Below are 13,120 nucleotides of genomic sequence, written 5' to 3' on the forward strand. Positions count from 1 at the left end.
TCTTGTCAGCATCTAAGTGTAGGGTTTAAAAGCCTAGCCTAGAGCACCGTCTGCTGTTAAAACTAGCCTAGAGCGCCGTCTGCTGTTAAAATTAGCCTAGAGCGCTGTCTGCTGTTAAAACTATGCTTAGAGCGCCGTCTGCTGCTAATAACTAGCCTAGAGTGCCATCTGCTGTTACAAACTAGCTTAGAGCGCCATATGCTGCAAGTAACTAGCCTAGAGCGCCATCCGCTGTTACAAACTAGCTTAGAGCGCCATCTGCTGTTACAAACTAGCTTAGAGCGCCATATGCTGCTAGTAACTAGCCTAGAGCGCCATCTGCTGTTACAAACTAGCTTAGAGCGCCATCTGCTGTTACAAACTAGCTTAGAGCGCCATATGCTGCTAGTAACTAGCCTAGAGTGCCATCTGCTGTTACAAACTAGCTTAGAGCGCCATCTGCTGTTACAAACTAGCTTAGAGCGCCATATCCTGCTAATAACTAGCTTAGAGCGCCATCTGCTGTTAAAACTAGCCTAGAGCCCCATCTGCAAATAAAAACTAGTCTAGAGCCCCATCTGCTAATAAAAACTAATATAGAGCGCCATCTGCTGTTAAAAAAAGTCTAGAGCACCATTTTCTGTTAAAACTAGTCTAGAGCGCCGTCTGCTAATAAAAACTAGTCTAAAGACCCATATGCTGTTTAAAAACAGTCTAGAGCACCCTCTGCTGTTAACAAACTAGTCTAGAGCACTGTCTGATGGTAAAAACTTCTCTAGAATGCAATCTACTATTAAAAAGCAGCTTACAATGTCATCTGTTGTTTAAAATTAGTCTAGAGCACCATCTGCTGTTAAAAACTAGTCTAGAGCGTCATCTACTGCTTATAACTAGCCTAGAGCCCCCTCTGCTGTTAAAAACTAGTCTAGAGCACCATCTGCTGTTAAAAACTAGTCTAGAGCGCCCTCTGCTATTAAAAATAGTCTAGTGCGCCCTCTGCTGTTAAAACTAGTCTAGTGCGCCCTCTGCTGTTAAAACTAGTCTAGAGCGCCCTCTGCTATTAAAAATAGTCTAGTGCGCCCTCTGCTGTTAAAACTAGTCTAGAGCACCCTCTGCTGTTAAAACTAGTCTAGTGCGCCCTCTGCTGTTAAAACTAGTCTAGAGCGCCCTCTGCTATTAAAACTAGTCTAGTGCGCCTTCTGCTGTTAAAACTAGTCTAGAGCGCCATCTGCTGTTAAAACTAGTCTAGTGCGCCCTCTGCTATTAAAACTAGTCTAGTACGCCCTCTGCTGTTAAAACTAGTCTAGATCGCCATCTGCTGTTAAAACTAGCCTAGAGCACCATCTGCTGTTAAAACTAGTCTAGTGTGCCCTCTGCTGTTAAAACTAGTCTAGTGCGCCCTCTGCTGTTAAAACTAGTCTAAAGCGCCGTCTGCTGTTAAAACTAGTCTAGTGCGCCCTCTGATGTTAAAACTAGTCTAGTGCGACCTCTGCTGTTAAAACTAATCTAGAGCGCCGTCTGCTGTTAAAACCCAGCCTAGAGCACCATCTGCTGTTAAAACTAGTCTAGAGTGCCCTCTGCTGTTAAAACTAGTCTAGAGCACCCTTTGCTGTTAAAACCCAGCCTAGAGCACCATCTGCTGTTAAAACTAGTCTAGAGCACCATCTGCTGTTAAAACTAGTCTTGAGCACCATCTTCTGTTAAAACTAGTCTAGAGCATCATCTGCTGTTAAAACTAGTCTAGAGCGTCGTATGTTGTTAAAACCAGCCTAGAGCACCATCTGCTGTTAAAACTAGTCTAGTGCGCCCTCTGCTGTTAAAACTAGTCTATTGCGCCCTCTGCTGTTAAAACTAGTCTAAAGCGCCGTCTGCTGTTAAAACCCAGCTTAGAGCAGCATCTGCTATTAAAACTAGTCTAGAGCGCCCTCTGCTGTTAAAACTAGTCTAGAGCGCCGTCTGCTGTTAAAACTAGTCTAGTGCGCCCTCTGATGTTAAAACTAGTCTAGTGCGACCTCTGCTGTTAAAACTAATCTAGAGCGCCGTCTGCTGTTAAAACCCAGCCTAGAGCACCATCTGCTGTTAAAACTAGTCTAGAGTGCCCTCTGCTGTTAAAACTAGTCTAGAGCACCCTCTGCTGTTAAAACCCAGCCTAGAGCACCATCTGCTGTTAAAACTAGTCCAGAGCACCATCTGCTGTTAAAACTAGTCTTGAGCACCATCTGCTGTTAAAACTAGTCTAGAGCATCATCTGCTGTTAAAACTAGTCTAGAGCGTCGTATGTTGTTAAAACCAGCCTAGAGCACCATCTGCTGTTAAAACTAGTCTATAGCGCCATCTGCTGTTAAAAACTAGTCTAGAGCACTGTCTGTTGTTAAAACTAGCCTAGAGCATCGTCTGCTGTGAAAACTAGTCTAGCTCGGTGTCTGCTGATAAAACCAGTCTAGAGCACCCTCTGCTGTTAAAACTAGTCTAGAGCGCCATTTGCTGTTAAAAACTAGTCTAGAGCGCCGTCTGCTATTAAAACTAGTCTAGAGCTCCCTCTGCTGTTAAAACTAGCCTAGAGCACTAAAGCAGTCTAAAGGAACCAGTCTAGAGCACAGAGCGCAATCATTTCTGTTGTTCTGTATTTGCATGTGTTGTGAGAATTTGCTATTCTCCTCTGTTTTTAGGTCATGTCAATGGAAAGGAAGCTGGATTTCCTGGTGAACATCTACATCCAGCGTATGGGCATCCCGCAGTCTGAGACGGACGCGTACTTCGCCTCTAAGGAGCCCGACCCGGCGCCTCCATACCACAGTCCGGTGGAGCACATGGTGAAGAGCGGCTCCATCAACAAAATCATCCGCTCCAACAGCTCCGCCGGCCAGAAGAACTTCGACCCTCCGCCTTCCACCTGCGTCAACCACCACTGCCCGCCCTCCACCTCCTGGCACCCCCAAACAGCGCCCGAGGCCGGCCAGGGTTCATCTCCAATGGGTGACCCCTCACTAGTGCGCATCCCTCCACCACCAGCCAACGAGCGCTCGTCTGGAGGCCACAGCGGAGGCTCCCGCGGACATCATCATTCCCGTGGGACACCGGCTGAAGACGGACGTCCAGCTTCCCAAGCGCAAGCCGGAGCTGAAAGCGACACGTCTATCTCCATCCCCTCGGTAGACCACGAGGAGCTGGAGCGCTCCTTCAGCGGATTCAGCATCTCACAGTCTAAAGAAAACCTGGACTTTCTGAACAACGCCTACTTTAGTGGTGTGTCGCGGTGCACTAAAGTCCGGCCGTACATTGCAGAGGGTGAATCGGACACGGATTCTGACTTGTGCGCTCCTTCGCCTCATTCGGCCACCGGTGATGGTGCATATGCAGACAGAGGCTGGACTGGCAACAAGTAAAACGAGGAGAGATGAATGAGAAATGGGATTCAACCAGCTGCTGGAATCAAGCTTCAAAATACGGAAGCTGCTGTGTTTAGGAAAGCGCAGCTCCATGAGCAGAGTGGGAGAAGGCGAGTATGAAGAAGATGACAGAGTATGAAGAAGTATGTGATCTCAGAAGCGCCAGAAATGACTTCTGGGAGTCGAGGAGTTGATTATTCGTCAGTTTGGTGGACGCCTGATGGCTGTGAAGGATTGATGCTAATGTGAGGACAGACGAGAGACAATGGAAAGCTTTGTATGTGGTGCATTTCGTCTTTAAGTACACGTTCACTCTTATGGATTTACACATTGTTAATGTTTGCGTCTGGCTTAAAGGGATCGCTCACACAAAATAACACTTAAACTATACTTACTTTTATGTCATTCCAAACCACTTATGTCCTTGTGCACAAAATATTAAAATAACTAGACAGATTATAGCATCTATCAAGCTCTAAAGAGGACCAAAAACTACACAAACAAAATCATAAAGGTGCATTTACAGTTATTTACAGTTATTTACTCTCTTTGATTATTACATTCCGTGGGAGTCGAACTCTTGTGTTACTAGTGCAATATACTACAGTCTGAGCTGGTGTATGAAAAGCTAAATGAACTGACTCATACAAAACTACACAAAAGCACCAAAACTATCCTAAAGGTGCATTTATAGTTATGCATTTGTCATATCCCTTTATGTCTCTTAGATAAATTTCATTCAATTTCCTGGGAATCGAACCTATGATCTCGTGTCATGTGCTAAGTGCAATGTCCTATTATTTGAGCAAGCTTATAAAAAGCTACGATAGTTTAACTGACTCATTTAAAACTAAACAAAAGCATCATAACAATGTCCTAAAGGTGCATTTATGTTCATGAATTTGGCAGATGATGATGTCTAAATTTGTGCATTTCCTGAGAATCGAACCCATGACCTTGCGTGAATACAGTGCTTTGCTATTTGAACTGGTTTTAAAAAAAGCTAAATTAACTGACTCATACAAAACTACATAAAATCACCCTAAAAAAAATATAATAAATGGGCAGTTCTGCATTTGTCACATGTTTTTATCTTGGATAAATTTCATTTTGATTCCTGGGAATCGAACTCATGACCTTGTGCTAAAAGTGCAATGTCCTTTTATTTGTGCTTTTTTATAAAAGGTACAGTAGTTTGCCTGACTCATGCAAAACTATACACAGCACCCTTAAAATATCCTAAAGGTGCATCTATGTCCATGAATTTGGCAGATGACGATGTCTTTTACTTTATATATTTTTAAAAAGCTAATTTGACTAATTTAAAACCTTAGAAATATCATAACTATACATTTTTTCATTTGTCAGATTTATTAATTTGTGCATTGACTGGGAGTTGAACCCATGACCTTGTGTTACACTATTAGTGCAATGTTCCAATGTTTTAATTAGTTCCTAAAAAACTACTGCAGTTTTACAGACTCATGCAAGACTATACAGAGCACTATACAGATGTCATAAAGATACATTTACAGTTCTGCATTTGTCAGATGTTTTTATCTTTGATAAAATACATTGCTATCCCTGGGAATCGAACCCATGACCTTGTGCTACAACTAAAATGTCCTATTATTTGAGTCAGTTTATAAAAAGCTACAGTAGTTTAACTGACTCATCCAAAAATATACAAAGCACCATAAAATATCCTAAAGATGCATTTACATTCATGCATTTGGCAAATGATGGTGTGTAAGTTTTGTGCATTTCCTGGGAATCGAACCCATGACCTTGTGTGGTAAATAGTGCTCTATTATTTGAGCAGTTAGTTTTAAAAAAGCTAATTTGACTGATTCATTCCATAAAAAAAGAGAAATGCATATTTATGCATTTGTCAGATGCTTTTAATAATTTGTGCATTGACTGGGAATCGAACACATGAACTTGTGATGCACTATCAGTGCAATGTCCTACTGTTTTAACTAGTTCATAAAAAAGCACCGGTAGTTTTACTTACTCATGAAAAAGTATACAAAGCACCCAAAAATATCATAAAGTAGTATTTATAGTTCTGCATTTGTCAAATGTTTTAGATAAATATCATTGCTATCCCTGGGAATCGAACCTATGACCTTGTGCTACAACTGCAATGCCCTATTTTTTGAGCTATTTATAAAAAGCTACAGTAGTTTCACTGACTCATGCAAAACTATACACAGCACCATAAGAATATCCTAACTGTGCATTTACATTCATGCATTTGGCAGATGATGATGGTGTGTAAGTTTTGTGCATTTGAATCCAACCCATGACCTTGTGTGGTAAATAGTGCTCTATTATTTGAGCAGTAAGTTTTAAAAAAAGCTCATTTGACTGATTCATACCTTAGAAATATAATAAATGTATATTTATGCATTTGTTAGATGCATTTATTAATTTGTGCATTGACTGGGAATTGAACCCAAGACCTTGTGTTACACTATCAGTGCAATGTCCTACAGTTTTAAGTTCATAAAAAGCTACAGTAGTTTAACTGACTCATGCAAAACTATACACAGCACCATAAAAATATCCTAAAGGTGCATTTACATTCATGCATTTGGCAGATGATTTGTGCATTTCCTGGGAATCAAACCCATAACCTTGTGCTACTTTGTAAAAGTGCAATTTTTTACAGTTTGAGCTAGTTTAATAAAAGGGAGTGTAACCGACTCATGCAAACTTACATAAAGCACCATAAAAATAATGTGAAAGTGCTAAGAAAAAGTCATATTCAACATATTCGACATCAAGGTTTTAAAATGTAATATTTATTTGCTTATAAATGGCATGAAGGCCAAATAATAGGAGATTACGGTGTGAACGATCCCTTTTAAAAGTGTCTTTGTTGTTTCATGTGGTCCATGTTTTGCTTGTGAATGTACTTCACGACAGCTTGTGAATTTGAATTTAAAGCAGGTCACTTAATGTCCATCACAGTATTCCCTTAATTGACACCATGGTTAACAAATTCACCTCAAGTACGTACGAAATATAAAACATCACCTCCTCTCAAGTTTACAATTTTTAATACTCCCTAAATCAATAATTTGCATGTCAGTAAATTAGGAATATTTAGAAAGAATGTGTATTCAGAAAGTTAATTTCATACAGCTTCTTCAAAAAGTGGTAACGAAAAGCCTATTTTTTGCCAATATTTGTTTCTTTTCTTAAAGACACTAAACCGTCCAAAGCAATTTCTTAAATACAATGTACATAAACTATTTCTGTAACAACAAATGTATTTAATAATGTAAGACTTCCACTTCACCGCCATTCAACATCAATATGATTATCCCATGTTATGATATAGCCATAAGGGCCAGACGGAGTATGAAGTTGTACTTAGTTCCCCTTGTTAGTTAGTTAGTTAGTTAGTTAGTTAGTTAGTTAGATAGTTAGTTAGTTAGTTAGTTAGTTAGTTAGTTAGTTAGTTAGTTAGTTAGTTAGTTAGTTAGATAGTTAGTTGAATGTGTTAACTCACTGGTGAAACAGGGAAATCTACTCTTCTGAATGCACTAATTGACTGAGAGCACATGGGAAATGCATCATGTCGTTTCGCCTTGTTCTGATGTCATTAACGCTCTGTTGCCTTTTATTGTTAATTTCATTGCTTGAAACCGTAACGAACAAAAGCGCTTGTATCGCGAGTTGAGTGGATATTTTGTGTAGGAGTGAGCACTTCACACAGGAAGACTGCCCGTCTCCAAAGAGGATTACAGTTAGTTTATATCATCCGTCTTCCACATTGCTTGTGTTCACAGTCTTTCCTCAAACACTCCCTTTAATGCTGATTATTTAATCTGCTGCTTGTGCTGGATACATTGAGGAGACCGGGGTTAGTGCTTACACTTTTTACACCACTTAATTGAATCAGTTTTTTTTTAAACTATAAATATACAGGTCCCACTTTATATTAAGTGTCCTTAACTACTATGTAGTTGCATCAAAAAATAAATGCAATGTACTTACTGTGTCACAAGAACACTTGTGGTGCTCTTGAGTTGGGATAGGGGTTGGGTTATGCACAGGTTTGGTGGTGTGGGTAGGTTTAAGAGTGGGTTAAGGTGTAGGGAATGGTCAACAGTGTATTTACAAATGTAATTACAGAAGTTAGTTACAGATGTAATTACATACAGGTATTAAATCATGCATAAATACACAATAAATACATGTATTTACACAATAAGTACATTGTAACAAACTATTAGTTCCTGTGTAAGTACATATTAATTAAGGGCACTTAATATAAAGTGGGACCTGTATGGTTCATGCATTTATTTGGAATCAAACCCACAATCTTCACATCACACTTGCTAGTAAATTACGTTGTATTGTAACCTAAGGATCAGGGGCCTCATGTGCGAAATCATACTAAAACATTGCATACGAACAAAGCTGTAAATGTGCGTATGCAGTAAAAAATTCAGATGTATGAAACACTGCGTACGCCGAATCCCACGCATATTCTCTTTGTACATTCAAATTAGGGTGAAACTGAGCGCACGTGCATGAGCGCAAAACCCCTCCCTGACTCCTCCCCCGTATGAATATGCTAATTACTATACTTTGGCAAAACCCAACGAAAAAGCAACGGCAAAAGCAAGCAAGAAGAGAAACTTTGAACAGAATGTGAATTAGAGGTGCTGCTTTCGGAGGTAGACCAGAGAAAAACGGTGTTATTTGCAAGTTTGTCCTCAGGAATTAATAACAAAAGAAAAAAATAGAGTGGGGAGAGTTTAGCTGACACGGATAACAAAAATCGCACTGAGTGGATTAAAACAGAAATAGTGCAATGTAAAGGTGTAAAAATTTTGTTGTGTCTTCAACAGCATGAGTGGCGCAGCTCGTAAAACACACGTTAACATGTTTTAACACATTCGGGCATGGACTCGGTTCGAATCCAGCGTCTGATGAAGATGTTCTTCTTTTTTTCCTCTCGATACATATCAGATTTGTGCCTACTCTTCATCACGAGGAAGACAAGGAATCATTAATAAATCTGTGCATCATATATTATTAGCACATTTAGAGAATGGAAATGTTTGTGATTCACGTATGCAAATTCGTCTTCTGCTGGCGCCTTCATAGCAATGTGTGTGCAGTCGATGGCTCAGATTACATTGGGAAAACCGGCGATCGCTGCAAATTGCGCTTTAATGTTTGGCTGGTCAACTACATGGTATGGAAACCTTATATACCTGCTAGACATGCGGATGAACCTGTCCCATACAGCTGCCATTGCACGGCTCAAAGATGTAGTGTGCAATTTAACATAACTGCCTCAAGGAGTCGCCAATGGAAATAAAAGAAACACACAAGAAATGCACATACGCCAGGCATGAAGTTGGCGTGGAGCTGCGCACATTCCCACGTTCATTTCATCGTTAGTAAATCCAAACGTGAGCTTGAAATCTGGCGTGCGAAAAGTTTTTGTGCGTACGCAGTGTTGATACATGAGGCCCCTTATCTTCGTCACTTGAATGGAAAATGCCTAAAATTCAGTAAAAGCAGCAGAATTTATTGACGGATTCAAACAACACACAATCGTTTACCTAATGTACAGTTGAAACAGTGTGGTAAATCACCATACACTTCATTTCCAGCCGATTCGAATGTTATCTCTCGATTGAATGAGCGTTATCAGCTGATAGATATGGGACAGTAGGGGCCTTCTGCGCCTACAGGTAGGCTCAGAAGGCTATTATCATCCATCCACATGGTTAATCAGCTATAGATCACATACGGCTGCGGCCTGAAGTTAACAGGAATTATTTATATCATTTATTAAATTTATTAACGTCTACCCCTACTCCAACCCTAAACCCAACCAGCACAGTATTGTAAAAACAGATCTAGATCTGGAGTCTTCTCTATTACTATAGCTGATTAACCCAACCCGGGCTCATTGTGGAAACGTAGTCCCGCAGACATTTCTGGAGACCGTGGAATACGTCCTGGCGGGTACGTACGGGAACGGTTTTTGTTTTTGCGAATCCACTAGAGGCCGCTGTTGTGCGCTTTTTCGCATCTCAGACGCCTCTCGTGAGTGCGGTTTGCGCCCGCGCTGATCTCGCGTGAACCCACCGGAGGCCGCTATCTGACTGACCGGATGATTGACTGCGCGACCGGCCCGCCCTCCTTCTTACCTGAACCCAACCAATTTTACCGATCGACCCGTCCGCCCGCTCGCTTCCCTAAACCCGAGCAACAGTTTACAAAAGCCGTCCAAAAAAATAAAAGCCCTGATTTTTTTTTATTCTACCGCATTTTCGGATTTAACCGCGTTCTCGCGTTACGAAACTCGTTCACTTAATTTTTGGGATTCTGTTTTTGTCTTACCTGATTGCTGGAACCGCTGTTCCCCGGACTCGAAACCGATCACCGTGGTCGACTCCTCTCTGCATCTCGAGCCTGCCGACGTACATGGTGAGCTGAGTGGACAGACGGGTTGCAGCGGGGAAGCCCTCCACAAGGAGGTAAGCAGTCGGCCGGCTGGCAATCGCGATAGGGAACATCGTCACACCACCCCTTAGCGTTCGCTTGAAAAAAATAAACGCGGCCGTACGTACTTGCCGGGACGTATTCCACTGTCTCCAGAAACGTCCTTGGGACTACGTTTTCAGAATGAGCTTGTGTTGGATTAACCATGTGGATGGATTATACAAGCCTTCTGAGCCTACCAGTAGGCCCATACTGGTCCATGTCTATCAGCTGATAACGCCAATTCAATCAAGTGATAGCATTGGAAGCGGGTGTCATTTCTCCACAGAGCTTGTTTGTGAGAGTGAGCTGATTTCTGCGCATTTAATCCAGTCAGTCTGCATCGCTGATTTGAGTTGAATATCGTCACAGCTGCCTTGCTTGATTTCACTTTGTTTTTCCAAAGAATATTCTGTCTTTCGCTAAACTTGCCTTTGGTATCTTTTATAACGCTGTCGGTTGTGTTCTTGTTCAGTGTATACTGTACGTTTACTCAAAGTCATTTTGTTTCTGAGATGCTTGTGAATGTATTTCTAAACGCTGTCGTTTTGTTTTCTCTGTACAGACTCACACATTTATAGATCTACACAAGCACACAAGCAGATTCTGAAGCGCGAGACAGGTTTGAGATAAGGATGACTTTCCACAAGACTCAAATGAATCTGGTAACACTTTACAGTAAGGTTGTATTTGTCAACATTAGTGAACTATATTATACTAGTTTTTCTCTATTTTCTGCTTGATTTGTTATAACATCTGGCAGTCTACTGTCTGACCCATTAGTACAGCCCAAATGAAAATAAATGGCATACAGTAATATGATAATGATTAATAAGTTTATCCTGCAGCACACACTTTTGGGGATTTACATCTACCCAGCTTTAAATAGTTACAGATCTTGACCCCAGTGAGCTACAAAGAAAGAATTAGGTAACATTGGAGCGAAAACATTTTGAGCAGCAATAATCAGGAAACTATCCGAGTTTTGTGGCATTGTTTACATTCTTCAGTCCAATAAGGCCCTGATGATGCATTATTTAAGCACTCTATAGATATAATAGATAAAGTGCAGTAAGATGAACACTAAGATGTTTATTTGATATATTTAAATGCAAACTAATCTAAAAGGTATCATGATGTGGACTCAAAATAATCTAAAAAAGGCATTTATTTAATTGGTTTCCACTGAAAATACCACCAAAAATGATAAACCATCAACTTTTAACTATTAAAAACCAAACCATGATATTTTTTAGACATAATCCATCAGTATTTACTGGTTTTAACACCCAACCCCACCAATAAAAGCAGCAAATTATCAGTAGAAAGCCAAAATAATTCCCAGCCGGCACACAATATCAAAAGACAGTAAGGTTAGATTTAGGTCGTGACGTCAAGTGACCAAAATTCACTGTCTAGCCAGCGTCTAAGGACAACATTTTTTTGAGGTCCAATAATGACGTGGATTTCTGGTTGATTTTAGGTTGTGTTGGAAAGTGACCAAAATCCAACGTCGAGCCGACACCATATTGGCGACAAATACTGACATTTATTCGTCAGATATAGTAACCAAAATACAACGTCTGATAGATGTCATAGTGGTAACGTCCACACAACGTCAAGCTGTAACATCATTAGATGTTGAGATTTGATTGATTTTAGGTTGAACATTGACATCAGTCTGACGTTAGGTTCTGATGTCAACCCGATTTTCATTTCCAAACAAAATTCAACGTCCTCACAACATTAGGGAACGTCAGTCTGACGTCAGGTAGACATCTTGTGCCTGCTGGGTTTTTACAGTTTCTATTAAAACCAATACAAATGCCATGTTAACCTTTAATTATATGCTTTCTACTAGGCGAATGAAGCGAACGGGAGGTAGTTTAGTTTTTGTTTTTCCTGTAAATTATTCAGTAAATACCGTACCGTGCCATTCATACTGAGATATTATCGTACCATGAAGATCTGATACCGTTACATCCCTAATATGTATGTATATATATATATATATATATATATATATATATATATATATATATATATATATATATATATATATATATATATATATATGAACTTGACAACAAAAAAGCATATCTGTATAAACAATATGACTATAAAACTTTATGAAATACTGCCAAAAAAGTATTGCACACTATTAAAGGGATATTTCATCAAAAAAATTACATTTACTCAGTATTTACTCAAGCTTCCAAACATGAATAATTTTTTTTTCTGTTTAACACATAAGATAAGATATTTTGAAGAATTTTGAGAGTTGATTTTGTAGCCATTGACTTCCATATCAGGAAAATGAATACTAGTGAAGTCGATGGGTCCTGGTTTCCAACTTTAAGAATATCTTCCTTTGTGTTTAACAAAAGAGTAAAACGTTTTGTCAATCGAAGGGTGAATAAATTACGAGAGAATTTGTATTTTTGCATGATCTAAGAGCCATAATTCCATTTAATACAATTTACAGTTATTAATCGTGCTTAAATTCATGGACAGTTTACACATGTTAATACGTTTAATACGTTTATTCCTTCGTGATGGTTTGCTTTGCCATTATTAAACTGTTTTAAGTTACGATATAGGAAAATGAAAGAAAGAAAGACGGAGCAACACAGTTTTTTGACCAGAGTTTATTGTTATGCATGAGAATTCAACGACTTTAACTGGAAAGAAATCCGAGTCAATTTATTGCCCGATTGATTTATATCTATTGCCCGATTGATATCTATCTAACTAGTGTTAACTTATGTGACCTAAATGTAAAGTGTTACCATAAATTCTAAACCACTCTGATTTTAATTACCGTAGGTTAACCAGCAAGAATCATATAGCACCAGAATGACCATTCAAGCCTGACCAGCACTAACCAGCGTAAACTTGATGGTCTTTTCAACATTGATTGTTTGATTTTTACTCCAATAACGGATCCCATATGAATTAATTGTGGACCAAACGTTTAGTTTAGTTTGTTTGAGAATGAGATCTTGGCTTGGCGCTTCACAGAAATGATGTTGTTGATGAATGCATGAATTCAGGTAATGGGAAGTTTTCTACACGGCCCGCACACATCACACATCTGCAAAGCTTTAAAGCCACACCAAAAAAATAAAAATTAAGTCATTAACTTCTTACCCTCATGTCGTTCCAAACCCATAAGTCCATCGTTCATTTTCAAACAGAAATAGATGATACAGAAGATAATTCTGATGACATCC

At 39.6% G+C, this 13,120-nt stretch overlaps 1 protein-coding gene across 3 annotated transcripts in view; it reads left to right on the forward strand.

Annotated features, from left to right (window-relative positions):
- Nucleotides 1-6,330, forward strand: part of kcnq2b (potassium voltage-gated channel, KQT-like subfamily, member 2b) — a 94,351-nt gene extending 88,021 nt beyond the window's left edge. For all 3 annotated transcript variants that reach the window (XM_009302767.5, XM_068222084.2, XM_009302768.5), the window contains one exon: nucleotides 2,649-6,330. In XM_009302767.5, coding sequence (XP_009301042.1) covers nucleotides 2,649-3,365 — 717 coding nt within the window. In that variant the 3' untranslated portion in view covers nucleotides 3,366-6,330. The remainder of the gene's footprint in view (nucleotides 1-2,648) is intronic.
- The last annotated feature ends 6,790 nt before the right edge of the window (nucleotides 6,331-13,120 follow it).

This window comes from Danio rerio, chromosome 6, assembly GCF_049306965.1.
Source record: "Danio rerio strain Tuebingen ecotype United States chromosome 6, GRCz12tu, whole genome shotgun sequence".
Taxonomy (NCBI): Eukaryota; Metazoa; Chordata; class Actinopteri; order Cypriniformes; family Danionidae; genus Danio; species Danio rerio.